General features: G+C 37.5%; 1 protein-coding gene across 1 annotated transcript in view; it reads left to right on the top strand.

The window, feature by feature from the left end:
- clpxa (caseinolytic mitochondrial matrix peptidase chaperone subunit Xa) overlaps window positions 1-18697 on the top strand; it is a 160101-nt gene that overhangs the window by 72691 nt on the left and 68713 nt on the right. The window contains exon 6 of the mRNA XM_039771355.1: window positions 16455-16496. Within this exon, the coding sequence (XP_039627289.1) occupies window positions 16455-16496 (42 nt within the window). The remainder of the gene's footprint in view (window positions 1-16454; window positions 16497-18697) is intronic.

Below are 18697 nucleotides of genomic sequence, written 5' to 3'. Positions count from 1 at the left end.
TTATGTAGTGTTTTTTGAGAGACTGATTTATTTAATAAAATAAAATTTAAAACGTTCTCCAAGACTTTTATTTTGTTTAACATACACATTCCACTGCTAATGTCAATAATGTCTTGGACAGAACTGTTCAGTGCTGGTGTCCAGTTGTTGGCAAGGGCAAGAGAGTTTATAAGGTAGATTTAGCTTTTGTGTGTAAAACTAGAGAATTCTGTGTGGCATAAAATTCACAGTTTATATTTAACTACAGTTTATCTGTTGAATGAATCTTTATTTCAGTTGAACTCAACTTGTGGGGGGTTGTGAATGCAATAAGATGCATCTTTTGTTTTATATTCTCCCATGTCCTGTTTCAGAGCTTTGTGAAAATCAACTGTCAAAAGTTTTAGTAGATAGCTGTACATTTGCACAAAGTGTCAATGTGGCCTGATGGACCACGCTTAAAATGGTCCTTTATATGCCAGAAGATCAACAATGCCATCTGCATTTTTGTGTTTTGTTAGCTTCAAGCTTCTTTTATATTAACTTCTTGATGAGGACTTGAGTTTAAGATTCATAAAACAGACGTCACTGAGGGCAATATTTCTTAAAGAATTCAATGCTGATTCATAGTAGAAATTCTAGGTGTAAACATTAATAATATGGACAGGTTTGTGTCTCTTGTGCTGTGCTTGTTTGTTTGTTGATTAATGATAGTCAATGAATTGGAGATGTTACATTCAGAACAAGTATTGTATTCAAATTTTCATTTAAAATTGCTAAAGACCTAACAGGTGTTGAACTGAATAATATCTGGCAATCTACAATTAAGTTAATTTCTTATTCGCACACTATTGAAGTGCTTCACAAGTATAACATGATCATGCTAATGTTTCTTTTGGCCTCAGTAAACATCTCTCAAATAGGGAGATTTTTCAGACAGAGCCATGGTTTATTTATTTGTGCAAATTTGTGGCTTAATCAATGAGATTAATGAGAGTGATCATCTTTTTGAAAACAGTAAAAAAAAAAAGTGCATTATATTATTTTTACTTTCAAATTAATTGTCTGAATATTATGACTGAATTGAAAGTGGTGGTTGTTTACAGTACTGACTTGATTTTTAATCTTCATTTAATAGCACGTGCTTGTTCAACAAATACACCAATCAAAAGCTATTAAAGCTACTGAGAGGTGAAGGGATGGGAGAAATTATCAAGGGATGTGATACACTAGGCAGCAAATGAACAGTCAGTTCTTGAAGGTGATGTGGTAGAAACAGCAAAAGAGGGCAAGCGTAAGGATCTGAGAAACTCTGACAAGGGCTACGTTGGGATGGATAGATGACTGGGACAGAGAATCTGCCTTCACTCTCTTCTTAACCTCTCTTCCACACTCCCCATTACTCTGTACTGTTGATCCCAAGTATTTAAACTCATCCACCTTCACCAACTCTACTCCGTCATCCTCACCATTCCACTGACCTCCCTCTCATTCACACACATGTATTCTGTCTTGGTGGTCCTGCTGACCTTCATTCCTCTCCTCTCATATCTCCACCTCTCCAGGTCCTCTCCTCATCCTGCTCCCTACTATCACTACAGACCGCAATGTCATCAGCAAACATCATAGTCCATGAGGACTCCTGTCTAATCTCGTCTGTCAACCTGTCCATCACCATTGCAAATAAGAAGGGTTTAATTAATGAATGTTGTAACTGATTGGTGTAAAAGATGGTTTTTCACAAATTTCATTTTGTTATCTTACGTGAGCTTTATATTATGGACAGCTATCCTTTATTCTTTTCTTCTATTTACCTTGACCTTGAAATTTAAACAATTGTGAAATTCACCCTGGTGGGATGGGCTGAAGGTGTATCATTTTATGTTAGTGAAGCAAAAAATAAAAGAACAGAATATGGGATTAAAATTGACATCTAGAATTGGTATGGAGGCTATAGTGCTGAAATCGTATTAAATGTGATATTGAAATTAAAAACAGAGCCACCTTTCCATAGTTAATTACAGTGTGTTTTTGTAGTATTCTCTAGATTCACAGTTTCGATTGGTTTTTCAATAACTTTGTTATGGTTTAAAATGATGACTGCAGTTTCATTTTCTATTAGAGCTACTGAACACTTGGCTGTTTGGTCATTACGATATTATACATGTGGTAAAAGTGAAAGAAAACTTTTAAGCCTATTTTGTACCTTGTTTATTCAGAGTTGATAAAGTTAGGAAAGGCAGCAAAAATAAACTGAATTAGGAATTAAAAATGTTACTATGGAATAAATGTTCAATAATTTGAATTTGCAGTAAGTACAAACAAACACATTGGATGTGTGCATAATCACAGAACTGTTGAGACAAAGGAATTTTTTGTTTTATTTCAACTTCACTGGCATGAGTGGTGGGCAGTACTTAAATAGCCATATAATTATATAAAATTAACCAGGCCATAAGTTTGAGAAAATATAAGATAACAAATACATACTGTATGAAAATGTCAGAAGTAAATTGAACTATAATCTTGCACAGATTCAAAAGGAAAAATAAAATAATTATGGGAAATGGTTTCAGATATTTGGAACAAATTTTTACCTATAATTTAAAGGATAATTTTAAACTGCATGTTTAATATACATTTCTAAGAAATCAAAAAGCATGCTCACATATCTGTAAAGGAACAATTATTTACTATAGTGTGTTTATATCTGACAAAATGCATATGTAAATCAGTGTCCCCAATATGCAAGTTGTCCCCATACAGTGGTCGATTCTGAGTGATTGTGCGTGTATTCCATTGTCCTAGCTTTACATAAATACCTGAACATGTCCTCATAAGTCGGTAAAAAGTCAATTTGTCCATGAATTTTATTTAGGGAATTTAAAATGCTCAGCATACCTAGAATAAAGCTTTAATATATGTAATTTAACAGGCTAGACCTAGCAGTCTTCAGAATGTGCTGTCCCCACAAATCATGATCCAGTCATGTGTCCTCATTATGTAGACTTTACAAGTGTGTGTGTGTGTGTGTGTGTCTGTCTGTCTCTCTCTCTCGCGGGCCTGCGTGTGTGTGTCTGTCTGTCTCTCGCGTGTGTGTCGCTCTTAAGCGGGTGTGTGTGTCTGTGTGTGTGTCTGTCCGTCCGTGTGTGTGTGTGTGTGTGCGTGTGTGTGTCTGTCCGTCCGTGTGTGTGCATGTGTGTGCGTGTGTGTGTGTCTCTCGCATACGCACAGAGAATGCACAGGAAGAGACTGAACACGTGCTGTGTGGCTCTGCGCATGCGCACTTCACCAGAAGACACACACGGACACCTGAACGCACACAGGGGTTTTATTAAAGAGGATAATTAATTTTATTTATTTCATTATTTTGGCACAAATGTCCTTATCAGTCTACCAGTCTAGTTAATATTCTAAACCCCAATATTTAATGTTCTTCCTGAATCAGGAGGAACACAAGCCTCAGTTTTAATGCCAGATAAGATTCGAACAATTAACAATGTTAATTAGCATAATACTACCAGATGTTAAATAATGTTTTCCCCAACTCTTTGCAACCTCGTGGAACTGCCTAAATAGATGACAGTTTAACTGATAATATGCCGCAGAACACACAGGTTCAGTTGCTATTAGCTGTGAGCTTGGGGTGATCCCTTGTTGATCTGTTTTTAATGTTTTTTTAATTTCCTCTGTGACTTAGTATTTGTAAATTTTAGTTTTTTACTACCTTCTATTTGTGATATGGGAGAGTCAATGTTTCATTTTGGAATAATAATGTCCTAGCTTAACTCTGACCCTGACTATGATCCCTGCATAAACCCTGGTTCTTTGACTCGTATTTAAGAAGATTGCAGACAATTGTTGACTCTTGGAATCACAGTTTAAACTTGCATCCCCTTCACCCTGAATGCTACTAAAACAAAGGGTGCTTTTCACAAACAGAGGGGAAAAGCAGTTTTCAATGCTAGCTGTCATATGTAACCTGGACTACCTAAAAGAAACCTAAATAAACCTCACAGTTTTAGTAAAATTTTAATCCTAATCCTTGTGCTAACACACATAGTAAATATTATGTAACTATTCACTAAAAACATTTACCTTTCTGATTTGCCTAACGTGTCCAAAATAAGCCTAATCATCAGACCTGTAGTGTATATGTTCATGTAACATACTATAACTATTCTTATTTTTCAGGGGCTCATAACTGGTGTAAAATGGAAGACTATTACCAAGCATTAACAGAATTTCTAATATTTGTATTATACAAAGCACCCTGAGTACCAAAATGGTTATAGACTGTTGATGAAAATGCTGTTTTAAATTAAAGCCTGAACAAGAGAACTGTTTTCTATTCAATATATAAAATGTTTAGTAAATAAAGTGAGATTAAATACAATTTATAACAAAAATGGAACACCAATGGACCGCTGAATAACCAAGGAAATCTAATTTAGCTTGAAGTGTCACAGAGTGTTTTACAAATAAACCCCTACAACAATGGTTTTCAAACTGTGGGGTGGGATTCACCTAGGGGGCGCGAAGATGTGAAATAAAAGAAAAGAAAACAAGAATCGAAAATATGAAAAATACATCTATTGAAACCAAAACAAAATAACTTAAACTACTTTCTGATACTAGAATAATAAATATAGAGTTAGATAAATGTCAATAAAAGCTAAGTGGGTATAATAAAATATGCATCTATGATATATCATTAATTAAAAAATAGCAAATTTGTATTAGTGGGAAACTTTCAAAATATTTTAGGGAGGCGCGATTAAAACTGTTATGAAAACTCGGGTCGCAAATATATAAAGGTTGAGAAACGCTGCCCTAACACCTAAATCTACAAAGAGGAAGGGCCAGATGCAGTGGTGAGATGAATCCAAAGCTGACATATTGGCTGAATTGGTAAATTCAGAGCAGAGCTTTTAAAAGTGAGTAGTCAGCATTTTTGCACCATATGTTTAAGTTACTACTTACTACTGTCACAGAAACATTTTCAAAGGACTGCTGAAACTTACAAATATGTAGGGTATAACAGTAAAAAACCTAAAGAGAATAATGAGTGGAGTGTAAGCAAAAAGTTCTGATCCACCAAAAAATAAGGTTTATTGAACAATGCTCAAGGGGGGAAAAAGGAGGTACAGATTTAAAAAAAAGGTGAAATCCTGATCCTTAATAGAACCTGACTAGTACCGTGTTAATATATTGGATACTCTGGGCCTGGTTAAGTGGCTTAAACATCTCACAGTAACACACGCGCTCAATCCTCTGCTGAAGAACCCTCGTTGCACTGTTAAAAAACTCAACGATAAAACAAAAAAAAAACCTTTTAAATCAGAAAGGAGGGTTTCTCTGAACCCTATTAAGCCATTCCTTTTATCACTAGTTTTTAATAGGTTCGAGGTTGTAAATATGAAAGCACATGCAAGATGTCCCTAGTACCTCGACAACAAAAGGCTCCAATGCGGCAGAAAACTCCGGCTTCCAGTGACCTTTTAAATGCTATGGAAAGTGAACTGGATAAACAAATGAAATTCATACTTGAAAGTAGTGACTTGAGCGTTGATGCAAAATGAATACTTTATACGTCCATCTTGCAAAGCTACCTTACCTTTGTGAAAAAAACGGATAATGAAACAGGTACCACAGAAAAATGTATAGATACAAACTTTTTTTAAAATCTAAAGACGTAAATAAAACAGACAACCTGATCTCAGATCCCCTATGTATTAAGATATAATCTCCTACATACAGGAACATCTTATAATAAGCATTTACCCCATGATTCAATAATACACATGACACGTCTAAAAATCATCCGGACTTTGGGGCTACTATTCTGTATTAAAATAATTACATTTCATTTAGCGAAATGAATGAAAGCGCACACACAAGAGCGCTCCTAATCACGCGCTCGCGCGTCTACACACAGAGAGATGGTACTGAACATAATAATTAACAGTAACCTATAAGCATTTTTGAATTTAAAGCCCCAGGCCCTCTCGTTTTAAACAGCTATAATTTTTTAAATAGTGAGTTACCAGAGAATCAACTTGGAAATATTAATATTAAGGATAAAATATAAGGATTGAGCCTGCCGCTTTTTTAAGACATACTCGTTTGGCGCTTATAATAATCAAAAATAGGCCATACCGTGATCTTGACTGCCGTGACTCGCTGGAGAATAGAATGTATGAAGAATAGTTATGTTTCATTTAGTCCTATCCATAAATAAAATCAATTTTTTTTCTAGGAAGATCATGAAGTCGCACCATTTTGTCTTTAATGGGTCGGTGTACTGGTGTCTTACATCTAAGCCTTTGGCCAGACACCAAAATGTCTGGTATTTAAAAAAAAAAAAAAGCCTCCTTTGTCATACGTAGATTTCTTTTAGCAAATGTCTGTCCTCACTTTAAGACACAGAACACCGGATGCTCTGACATGAGGTTAAAGGTTTGTATGTGTGAACTTCTCTTGTGTCAGCATAAGGATTGAGCCGGACTAACAGCTGAAGTGTGAATCGACACTGACCCCCACCCTCTTAGCTACAGGCGGCCGGAGCTGGGGGCGTGTGCTTTGGAAAGAGTTGAAAAATGACCGCTGTATTCGTGGCCTGCCAAAGAGTGTTTTAAAGCGCATTTTCTCTATTGCCAGATGTCCGATCTGTTTAAGGCAATCTAACTTTTAGAAAATTAAACGCTTTCTTCCACAATGTGTTTCCTTAGGGCCAGCTGAAGTTACATATATTTAAAACTAGCAAAATACCCGCGCTTCGCAGCGGAGAAGTAGTGTGTTAAAGAAGTAATGAAAAAGAAAAGGAAACATTTTAATAATAACGTAACATAATTGACAATGTAATTGTGTTGTCATTGTCATGAGTGTTGCTGGCATATATATATATATAACTATATAACGTCAACGAACACATCTCTCTATACTATATAAAAGAAAAAGGCAACTTTCCTTTCTTTACACCTTTTTTCCTTTTATCCCAAACCAAAGCCTTTCTCTCTCAACACTGCAGAGGACACAAAACTAATTTTCTTTAAATGCCGGTAAGGCACATTACCAGAGGTACAAATTTGAACGTTCACATAGAAAATGTAATTTCAATGTACCTGTACTTCTTAAAACGTTGATGTTTTACTGTTTAATAACTTATAGACTATAATTTATTATTTTTCCCTTGCACTCAGTTACCAAACCTATACACACACATATAGACACATACAAACATACACACAAGTATATGTATGTGTATATATATACACACACACACACACATACATACATACATACATACATACATACATACATACATACACACATATATATAATTTGTGTGTATGTATTTATGTGTGTATATATGATGTAGAAAGGTATGTATGTATGTATGTGTATATATATATATATATATATATATATATATATATATATATGTGTGTATATATATATATATATATATATATATAATGTGTGTGTGTGTGTGTGTGTGTGTGTATATATATATATATATATATGACTGCAGCAATCCAAGCTGTAAGAAAAGAGTAAAAAGGAGGCGTGTCAGACGTCGTGGTACATTTTCTGATGCAGCTACCGGAAACAACTTTGTGACGCTGCCGCCAAATACACAAAACAATTACTTTGACAATCATGTTACATTATTTTTAAAATGTTTCCTTTTCTTTTTCATAACTTCTTTAACACATGACATCGCTGCGAAGCGTGGGTATTTTGCTATATATATAGTTTACACTCATAACAGTGACAAAACAATTACATTGACAATCATGTTACGTTATTTTTAAAAATTTTCCTTTTCTTTTCGTACCTTCTTTAACACACTACTTCTCAATGGCTGGTATTCTGCTAGTATATATATATATATATATATATATATATATATATATATATATATATACACTCTTTGCGGTGCGAGCAACTGCTGCTGGGGGTGGCAGAATCCATCAAGGAAAAAAAATGAAAAACATTATTTGTATAAATTCTTTATTTATCCATTCCTAAATAATTAAATGGGCAGGCTATTTCGTATCAGTGCAATACGCTGTTTGTTAAAACTGATGACTCCCGCTCTTACGTGCAAGTCTGCATGGATATTATAAACTATCATATCTGTTCAAGTTCTATTTAAATTTTAAATAGAAGGAATTTTTATTTAGTCGACAGAAATATTTTTGGTAGGAATGGAAATTAAATGTAGGCATCATTGCATAAATTTTTCTTCACCATACAAATGTAACGAGTAAATTCGCTGTACATTCCAACCAAAGATATTTGTGTCAACTAAATCAAGGGTGTCAAACTCAATTGCACAGGGGGGCAAAATCCAAAACACACTTTAGGTCGTGGGCCGAACAGGATAAACATTTATTGAACACACGAAAACTAAACTTTTAAAACTTAAAATTTTTGAACATAAATATGAATAAAAACAGACTGGAATATTATTCCGGAATAAATCAACTCAAATCTTAAATAACTTTGCTCTCCATAAAAATATATCCTGTCTAAATTATACAAGTTAGAAATAAAGTAAACGTTAAAAGAACATTCAAATTTCTTTGCTCTTATGTAAATTTATATAAAAATTAAACTTAGATTTTAAATATCCCAAAAGTTTTTGCTCTCCATAAAAATATATCCTGTCAAAATTATACAAATTCAAATATGAACATGCTGCATAACAAAACCTGGAAATATAAATAAAATGTGTTCTTTTCAGCAATAACAAATCAAATCATTCAGTTGTCTTTGCTCATATGTCATTTTATCAGAGCTGGACGCCTGGCATCTTTTTTTGGCAACAAGTTCGTTTATGTTTGCTGTGAGATTCTGTGTTGGATATTCTCAGGATGGACTGCAGGTGCTCATCAGTGAGGCGACTCCCATGTGCTGTTTTGTTAGTCTTCATCACTGAGAAGAGCTTCTCACACAGATATGTGCTACCAAACATGCACAAGGTTCGAGCCGCATGTAGACGGAGCTGGAGCATTTCTGCAGGAATGGAGTGAATAAACTGTGTGGGCCCTGCAGTATCGTACTTTGCCTTCAGTGTGCCATTACACTGCAGCTCAATCACCTCCATGTGAATCTGCACAGGTGCAGTTTCCACATCGACGGCAAATGTTTTGCGAAACAACTCAAAATTTTTTTTTTGTTCTTCAAATTCACCAAAGCGCCGTGCGAACTCGGTGCGCTCCATTTATCAGCAAAGTGCGTATTTGGGAACACCGTTGCGCCGACTTGGTTCAACATTACTTGGCAACAGGGAAAGTGGGGCAAGTTGCACTGGTGCATTTGTGTCTCCCATAAAAGCAGCTTCACTTGAAATCACATTGAGATTTTGCACGGGTAAAAACGTCTGCTGAAGTGTCAGATTCTTCTTTAACTCTTCTGCTTTCTGTATCTTCTGCAAGCTTCTCAGCTGTACTTGTGCTAAGAAAAGGAAACATTTTAAAAATAACGTAATACGATTGTCAATGTAACCTTTTGTAAGTAGTGCCTGGAGGATTCAGTGTGGAGAAACTGTAGAGACAGCGTGTGTATTAACTTGTGGATTTTTCTGTGAGTATTTGGTGGCAGCATCACAAAGTCACTTCTGTAACACTGCGTGCGTTAGCTGCGGAGCTCAGCTCAGAGCGAAATGAGGTGAATGGGAGGGGAGATGATGACGTGACTCCCCACCTGCCTTAACTGTCAATCCCCAAAAACACAGTCTCGAATTTGCATAAGCACAGCCCTTCGTGCAATTTTAACTTAGTTACAAAGTGATCAAACTCTCGTTTATATCCTGCGTCCTCTCATTAAACTTGTATCCCGCATTACCAGTGGGCATGACAAAACGCCAGCGGCAGCCTGTCTATGAACTTAATTTAAACTTTAGGTTTACACCTTGCTTTGTTTCCGAAGTAGCAGCACTCATGAATATGGTTGTATATGTCACTCGCTCGCTTCTTATTGTTTCACTGCCTTCTCAATTATATAGTGCATGTTTTCTTCAGTGCTTTTTTGAGCTCTTCCTGGTTTTCTATGCACTGCGTTGATAGTCAATTCACTGGATTACGTGGGAGGCGTGATGATGTCACACGAAACTCCGCCCCCACGGCCTTCTGAGCTCAACTCCATTACAGTAAATGTAATGACCCTTATATATAGTTATGACCATTATGCGTACAATTTCGAAATGAAACCTGCCCAACTTTTGTAAGGAAGCTGTAAGGAATGAGCCTTCCAAATTTCAGCCTTCTACCAACACGGGAACTTGGAGAATTAGTGAGTGAGTGAGTCAGTCAGTCAGTCAGTCCTTTGCCTTTTATTAGTATAGATAGGAGGTATTTCACAGAAATGGTACTTGTTTTAGATTGATTTTTATCCATCCATCCATTTTCCAACCCGCTGAATCCGAACACAGGGTCACGGGGGTCTGCTGGAGCCAATCCCAGCCAACACAGGGCACAAGGCAGGAACCAATCCTGGGCAGGGTGCCAACCCACCGCAGGACACACAAACACAACCACACACTAGGGCCAATTTAGAATCGCCAATCCACCTAACCTGCATGTCTTTGGACTGTGGGAGGAAACCGGAGGGCCCGGAGGAAACCCACGCAGACACTGGGAGAACATGCAAACTCCGCGCAGGGAAGTCCCGGGAAGAGATCGATTTTTATACAAATTATAATTACATTAATTAATATAATTACAAATTATACAGCAGAGGCTAGATTTTTTATACGTCTCAAACGTGATTTAAAAGGGCCCTGTTGCATATAATTTAACTGTGTGTGAATTTTAAAATCCCTTTAAACAAAACTTGTTTTCCCGGACTGAGGAGCTGCGTGTGAGCGAGAGAGCACAACAAAACAGCAGGGGTGCGGGCGCGTGCAGACGGCTGTTTGCAGCCGAGCTTGCAGGGGCCTTCCCCAGCGGGATACTTAACATCTTCCAGCTACAGTCACATGCCTGCTCGTACACGCAAAGCAGCTGATAGGCACTGTCCAGCTCGCAGGGCATGAGCTGAGCCTGTCCGCTCCGAGTCTCAGTGTGTAGAGAGATCCTGTCTGTGATCTTTCTGTGGGAAACCTGTCATTTGGTCTTTCTGTGAGATGGATAAAGGCTATTTTGACTTAGATAAAAAAAGCGGTTTGCAAATGATAAAGCAAAGATTTGATAGATATTTTAAAATTATAGATACGTGGTCTGACCCAACACAATATAGGCGGAAATGGCTATAAGGTAGCTCTGCCCGGCTGGAACATGTTCTGGGTATGTCCTTGGGAGAAGTGGTCTGGGAAGTGGAGGGCCATCCCTCAAACAGACGCTGCCTGACCGGGGGCTGAGGCAGAGGCCTCATTCATTCATGTCCGGACATGTCGCTTGGTCTGGCTGGAAAGTGTCTGAACTTGTCCTCCGGAGAAGGTTCCCGGGAAGTGGGGAGGCCACCTCACAAAACAGATGTTGACAGACAGGTGGACAAGCAAGTGGGTTTTGGGGGTGGGGTGGGATTAAGGAGGGTGCAGACATCCATCAAAATGCTCTTGACTCTTACCTTGGGCAAACAGGTTTGTCTGGGTGGGGGATGGGTCGTCATTCAATAATCTAGCGCCGGGGGCGGGGCCATCCTTCACATCCTCCAATCAGGTGGAGAGGTAGGCCAGCATTCAAATCCACCAATCAGTGAAAAGGGTTAAGGTCATCAATCAAATTTGATTAACAGCTTGACAGAAGCCACCTGACATACTAACATTCACAAAAATCTCCATTCTTCCAGCATTAAAATAGGGCCTGAAATAAGAGATGTAAAATCTGCAGTACCAAAAATATCGCAGCATCTGAATTTGCCATAACTCGATATGAGATGTAACAAGTTCAAACAAGTTACACATCTAACGTTTCTCATTATACTGTATGAAATCCTTTCTACCTTACTTTTGCCCTTGCTCTGAATCTTCGTTTCTTCCATCTCCAGATGAGCTTGTAACTTTTGCCTTTGCTTGGCATATTTGCTCTTTGCAACCTGTAATGAAGACACACAAAATATTTCCCTAACTATATTTATTCAGTGTAACTTATAATGGCTAAGTGAAAAGATATAAGAGCAGTAGTTCATATAAAAAAAATACAAATCCAGAATCCCTGAGATGGTTAAAGGATCACACCTCTGTGTCAATACTTATGGAACCACCTTTGCTTTGATTATAGCCACGAACATCTAGACTGTACAATATTTGCCCACTTTTCTTTACAGAACTGTTCAAGCTCAGTCAGATTGGATGGAGAGTGTTGGTGGACTGCAATCTTCAAGTCATTCCACAGACTTTCAGTAAGAGTTTAAATCTGGGCTCTGATAATACCATGCAAGCACATTCACCTATTTCTCCTTCAGTCACTGTGTGGTCAACTTTGCAGTATGTTTCTTCATGTCATTGTCATGTTGGAAGGTGGACCTTCTTCCCATTGACAACTTTCTGGCAGAGGGCAGCAGGTTTTCCTTCTATCTTGACAAGTGCCCTAGTCCCTGCTGCAGAGAAAAAACCCCACAACAGGATGCTACCACCTCCATGCCCCACTGTAGGTGTGGTGTTCTTTTGATGGTAAGCTGTATTGACTTTCCGCCAGATATAACGTTTGGTATTGCGGCCAGATAGCTGGATTTTGGTCTACTCTGACCTTAATAACTTTTTCCTTTTTGGACTCATAATCTTCTAGGTGTGTTTTGACAAAGTTCGATGAAGACTTAATGTGGCCTTTCTTGATGGGTTGGCTTTTTTTCATACAACCCTCCCATATAAGAAACATTTGTGATATTGTTGTCACATGTACACAATGACTAGTCTTTGCTAAAAAATTCTGTAACTGGCTTATTGGTAGCCTCTCAGACGCTTTTCCTCTTCACTGTTCCATCCAGTTTGGAGGGATGGCCTGATCAAGGAGGGGTCGTATTGTACCAAAGACTTTCCACTTCATGATATTGGACTTCAATGTGCTCCTTTGGATTATTAAAGCTTTTGAAATTTTTTTTTGTATCAATTTCCTGACTTTTGCCTGTCCACAACTTCATGTCTGAGATCTTCTGACAGTGCCTTATTGGGCATAGTTGATTATCTGCTTTCAGTTGCACTTGCTCTACGAATAGCTGTTTTTATGCTAAACTAATCAGAATGATTACAGTTGATCACAGTTCGGAGTCATTTGGCTTTGTGTACAATGGAGTAGTTGATTAGTTAAAGATGACTGAATTTACAAGTATTTTTAGGGATGAAATTAATCCTTTAACACTAGAATTACCAGAGTCTACAAAAAAAACTCGTAGATCCAGCCCACCTTAAATCCATTCGCACCTAACCGCCAGCATTTTTTGTCCTCTAAATGTACCGATAAAGACAAGCTGCAAGCAGCCGGTTATTCCATCCCTCCACCAACTTAAAACATGCACGAACTTCTCCCAGCTCACGCCTTAATTAATTATCTGGGAGTGAAGTGGAGTTTTAGAGTGGAAATAATAGATTGTTATTTGGAACACATGCATTTCATGTGTGTTCATTTTCTACAGTTATCTGTGTAAACACATTTTTAAAACAGAAACCTTTTCATATTTTAATAGTAAATGACAAAATGTAGGCATAAACTATATAATGTATGAAACGTGAAGTCCAAAGATCAAGTAAACACTTTCACAAAAGGTACAAGGAAAAGGCAACAGCTTCCGTGTCATAGTGGTAAGATTTGCTGACTTGTAATCAAGAGTCCCTGGTGTAATTGAGTCCCCGGTTCGATCCCGACTCACTCCTATATTTGCCGTTTTCAGTAGTGAGCTGCCCTTATTGTTAATATTATACAGTACACACATACACTTGGTTTGCATCAGTAACACACGGTGTACATTTATAGGACTTGTAAAAGTTACCTTTTTTTTTTCACTTTTATTCTCTCTAAATCTCGATCACGATACATACTAAGTCGCGGATAGTTGACACAGACTACTCAGCCAATCGGTGCGAAGCAAGCCTGTTGCACCTTAGAGACCTGAGTTCGATTCCCCGCTGGGGTGAAAGTGTTATTTTTCTTTTTTTTTTTTTTTTTTTAACCCTATAAAGTGGTATGCACTGTCAGTCAGTCAGATCATTGTATTTTCATGTGGGATGCTCCTTTTAAAATATTATTTTTAACAATTGAGACTGCAATTAACATGAACAAGTGTCTTTATAACTGTTGTTTTTAAAATCCATAAGACATCGACAGACAGAGCACTGCATAATAGACAGACAAATAGAGAAGTCACTAGATATATAAATAAACAGGAAAGGCACTGTATAATAGATATAAAAAAACAGCTAAGGGGATAGATAAATAGCTATAGCGCATCTTTATGTGATCCAAATAAAAAACATTCGAGCTATAGCGCATCTTTATGTGATCCAAATAAATAGCATGCGAGCTATAGCGCGTCTTTATGTGATCCAAATAAAAAACATTCAAGCTATAGCGTAACTTTATGTGATCCAAATAAATAACATTTGAGCTGATTTATTTACTTATCTTCCTACAGCATAAAGTCACAAGTGAACTGCAGAGCTTCCTCTGTTTGATTGTCAAGGGCATGCTCACAAATTACACATGTAATGTCACGAAAAATACCTGCTGACACTTTAGTACGCGAGCAATGGTACGAGAATGCAGTTAGACTTTTTTTGGGCACATACACCAAGCTAGTGTTTAGATCTGGAAGGTGTAGCGTTGGCGAAATAAATAACATGCGAGCTATAGTGCATCTTTATGTGAAAACAGCTGTTTTAACAATGGGTTTACTGTACATAGATTGTTGTAGACACGGTTCCAAATAACGTTATAGTATTTATAAAACGTGTCATTTTGCTTGACTTCTCACTCTATGCAACTCCAAGCAACTGACATGCAGGTAAACAGACTTGAGCTGAGAAAAGTGTGCGCCAGTGGGGAATGTGACAGCAGACTGCTTGCTGTTTGCTGCTTATCAACACATTTAAAGGACAAAAGACGCTGACAGAGAGGTGAGAAGCGTTTTAAGGTGGGACGGATCTACGAGTTTTTTCTTAGGCTCTGGTAATTCTAATGTTAACCATTTCAGTAATCGTGTGTTTTTTTTTCTTTTCTTCCCCTGAAATGTTACTATTGTATCTTTCACTATCCTGTTAAATTGCTTGCATTAAACACGGATAATGCACGGATATTTTTCTGTGTCTTCATTTCAGTCTGCAAAGTAACAAAATATGAATATTTTGAAAGGGGATGATTATTTTCTATACCCACCATTACTCACCGTATAACATTTCTCAGGTCCACTGCTCATCTGAAAGGCATTTGAAGCAGGCTGGCACACGGGTCTGCATTGACCGTAGCATCTCCTAAGTTAGTTTAAAAATACATTAAAAAATATGTTGTAACAAACCAGAGGCCAGATCTTAACATTGCTAATCGATAACATTAGGTAATTACATTAAAACATTAATAATTTAAAAAAACTGCATGGCATGACACCCGGAAGTAGTAAACCCTTTGTTCTAATGTCCATCCATTTTCTAACCCGCTGAATCCGAATACAGGGTCACGGGGGTCTGCTGGAGCCAATCCCAGCCAACACAGGGCACAAGGCAGGAACCAATCCTGGGCAGGGTGCCAACCCACCGCAGGACACACACAAACCCACCCACACACCAAGCACACACTAGGGCCAATTTAGAATCGCCAATCCACCTAACCTGCATGTCTTTGGATTGTGGGAGGAAACCGGAGCGCCGAGGAAACCCACGCAGACACGGGAGAACATGCAAACTCCACGCAGGGAGGACCCGTGAAGCGAACCCGGGTCTCCTAACTGCGAGGCAGCAGCGCTACCACTGCGCCACCGTGCCGCTTGTTCTAATGTGCCCAGTAATAAGTCAAAATCTTAGTGTAACCTGATAAGTAATACGTTTGTAGAGCCCTCCCAATTACTCTGTGTAAGAGCTTGTTTATTTGCCTGGCTGTCAGAAAATTGGGGATTTAAAATTTCAGTCCGATTGATGTAATTCAATTTTCAGAAAATGTAGTTTTTATTGTATTTTTTTGATAAAGGTGTTAACACAAATCCTGTTATGGTCATTTTATCTTATCTTGTTGTTTAGAACACTACGTTAGGCCATACTTAAATTTAAAGTGTACTACTTACTGTAGTTTTTAGGTAAAGTCTGTTAGTACATTTTGCTTTCAGTATTTTTGAGTGTGGAGTTTGGCATTTGTACAACATCCATATAATTTGAAATTATTCTCAAAGTTATTAACTATTTGACTTTGAAAATCACTTAATGTTTAACTATGTAAATTACTTCTGTGGCACAAACTACATTGTATAGTTGGCATTATTGTTTTCTTTGACAACAGAGCAAAACCTCTGACCATTATATTGCTAATTTCATCCTCTTTCTGTAGAATTAGAAATGAGAAGACGGGAGGATGAGTACAGATTTACAAGTAAGTATCTAATTTACTTTAACAATCTTTTTGCAAAGAATTTGGAATCATTTCAATTCATGTCTGTTTTAGTTAATATAACAGTTTATATAGTTGTACAAATGCCAAATTGTCTTTCTGGATAATTTTAAATTGTACTGTTCAAACCTGTTTAAGATTTAAAAAACATTCTTTTTGCCACACCTTTGCAGGAGCAAAATAAATAATTTTAAATACAAATTTAGTTGGTGGCTAAAATCATAAACAACATAAAAATGGAAATAGGCTACTTGCTTATGTATTTACACCCCACAGTTGAGTGTTTGTTTTAAAGTAATGTTTGCTTCAATAACAGATTTAAGTTGGTTTTGAGTAGGTGGTCACCATCATTACATAATTCTTGGGAGTGGTTTTACTTTAGCTCATTCAAGTTTCTGTAACAGTGTTTATGGTACACCATTTTCAAATCATGCCTCAAACGATTGATAGGGTTAAGACGGTGTATTTGAGAATGATCTTTTTTGTTTTTATGAAAACGGGAATAATCATTTTTATGTAATTTTGTCAGATTCACACATTGTCCAATAATTTTTGTAGTTTTTATCAAGAAAACGTGACAGTGACTATTGGTGATGCAATTGTATTTTCTTTAGGAAAGTATTTCTCATGTTTCAAAACATGGGTTTTGAATGCAAGAGGCATTTACAATTTTTTTTTACAATGTAAATCCAGCTGACAATTATTTTGCTTTTATTTTTTTTCTTGAACATCTGCCATTTGTAATTAAAGAACTTTTGAAAGTTCATCTCAATAATGAAGGATCTGTATATGCAGTAATCAATCTATACTAATAAAAGGCAAAGCCCTCACTGACTGACTGACTGACTGACTGACTCACTCACTCACTCACTCACTCACTCACCACTAATTCTCCAAGTTCCCGTGTAGGTAGAAGGCTGAAATTTGGAAGGCTCATTCCTTACAGCTTCCTTACAAAAGTTGGGCAGGTTTCATTTCGAAATTCTACGCGTAATGGTCATAACTGGAAGCTATTTTTCTCCATTTACTGTAATGGAGTTGAGCTTGAAAGCCGTGGGGGCGGAGTTTCGTGTGACATCATCACGCCTCCCACTTAATCAAGTGAACTGACTGTCAATGCAGTGCGTAGAAAACCAGGAAGAGCTCAAAAAAGCGCTGATGAAAACATGCATTATATAATTGAGAAGGCAGTGAAACAATAAGAAGCGAGCGAGTGACATATACAACCATATTCATGAGTGCTGCTACTTCGGAAACAAAGCAAGGTGTAAACCTAAAGTTTAAATTAAGTTCATAGACAGGCTGCCGCTGGCGTTTGTCATGCCCACGGGGTATGCGGGATACAAGTTTAATGAGAGGACGGGATATAAGCGAGTTTTGATCACTTTGTAACTAAGTTAAAATTGCACGTGAATGGCTGTGCTTATGCAAATTCTGAGAGACTGTGTTTATGGGGGATTGACAGTTAAGGCGGGTGGGGGAGTCACATCATCATCTCCCCTCCCATTCACCTCATTTCGCTCTGATCTGAGCTCCGCAGCTAATGTACGCAGTGTTACGGAAGCAACTTTGTGACGCTGCCACCAAATACTCACAGAAAAATCCACAAGTTAATACACACGCTGTCTCTACAGTTTCTCCACACTGAATCCTCCAGTCACTACTTACAAAAGGTTACATTGACAATCGTGTTACGTTATTTTTAAAATGTTTCCTTTTCTTAGCACAAGCACAGCTGAGAAGCTTCGATGCATATGCTCCATAACGCGTTAAAAAATCACGCATTTAATCACACTTTGCAATACAAGGAAAGGGGAACTTCTGTCAATGCATGATTTCATGGTACACCGATTACATTAATCAGCGCTTCCCGATTAATTTTACCCTCGCACACCCTTGGTTTGAGAAGAAGCATGAAAAAATATGAGGTTAACACAGAAAAACAGATCACAAATTGAAGCTTTATGAATAATCGATTCGCCATCAATAATTGTTTTGGTAAAGCCATACTCGGTGTATTCATTAGATGAACGGTAAAAAGTAAGAGCGAGGGGAGGGTGACTTATTGAGGCACGCAGGCAAAACCACAATAGCACGTGGGCTCGATGTAGTGCGCATCAACTCGATCTGAATTGCGCGATCAAAAAAAAAATATATCTTTTCAAGTTCTATTTAGTCCATAT

This window comes from Polypterus senegalus, chromosome 12 (assembly GCF_016835505.1).
Source record: "Polypterus senegalus isolate Bchr_013 chromosome 12, ASM1683550v1, whole genome shotgun sequence".
NCBI classification, from domain to species: domain Eukaryota; kingdom Metazoa; phylum Chordata; class Cladistia; order Polypteriformes; family Polypteridae; genus Polypterus; species Polypterus senegalus.
Note: the sequence above shows the minus strand (reverse complement) of the source record. Positions and strands in the feature narration are given on the sequence as shown.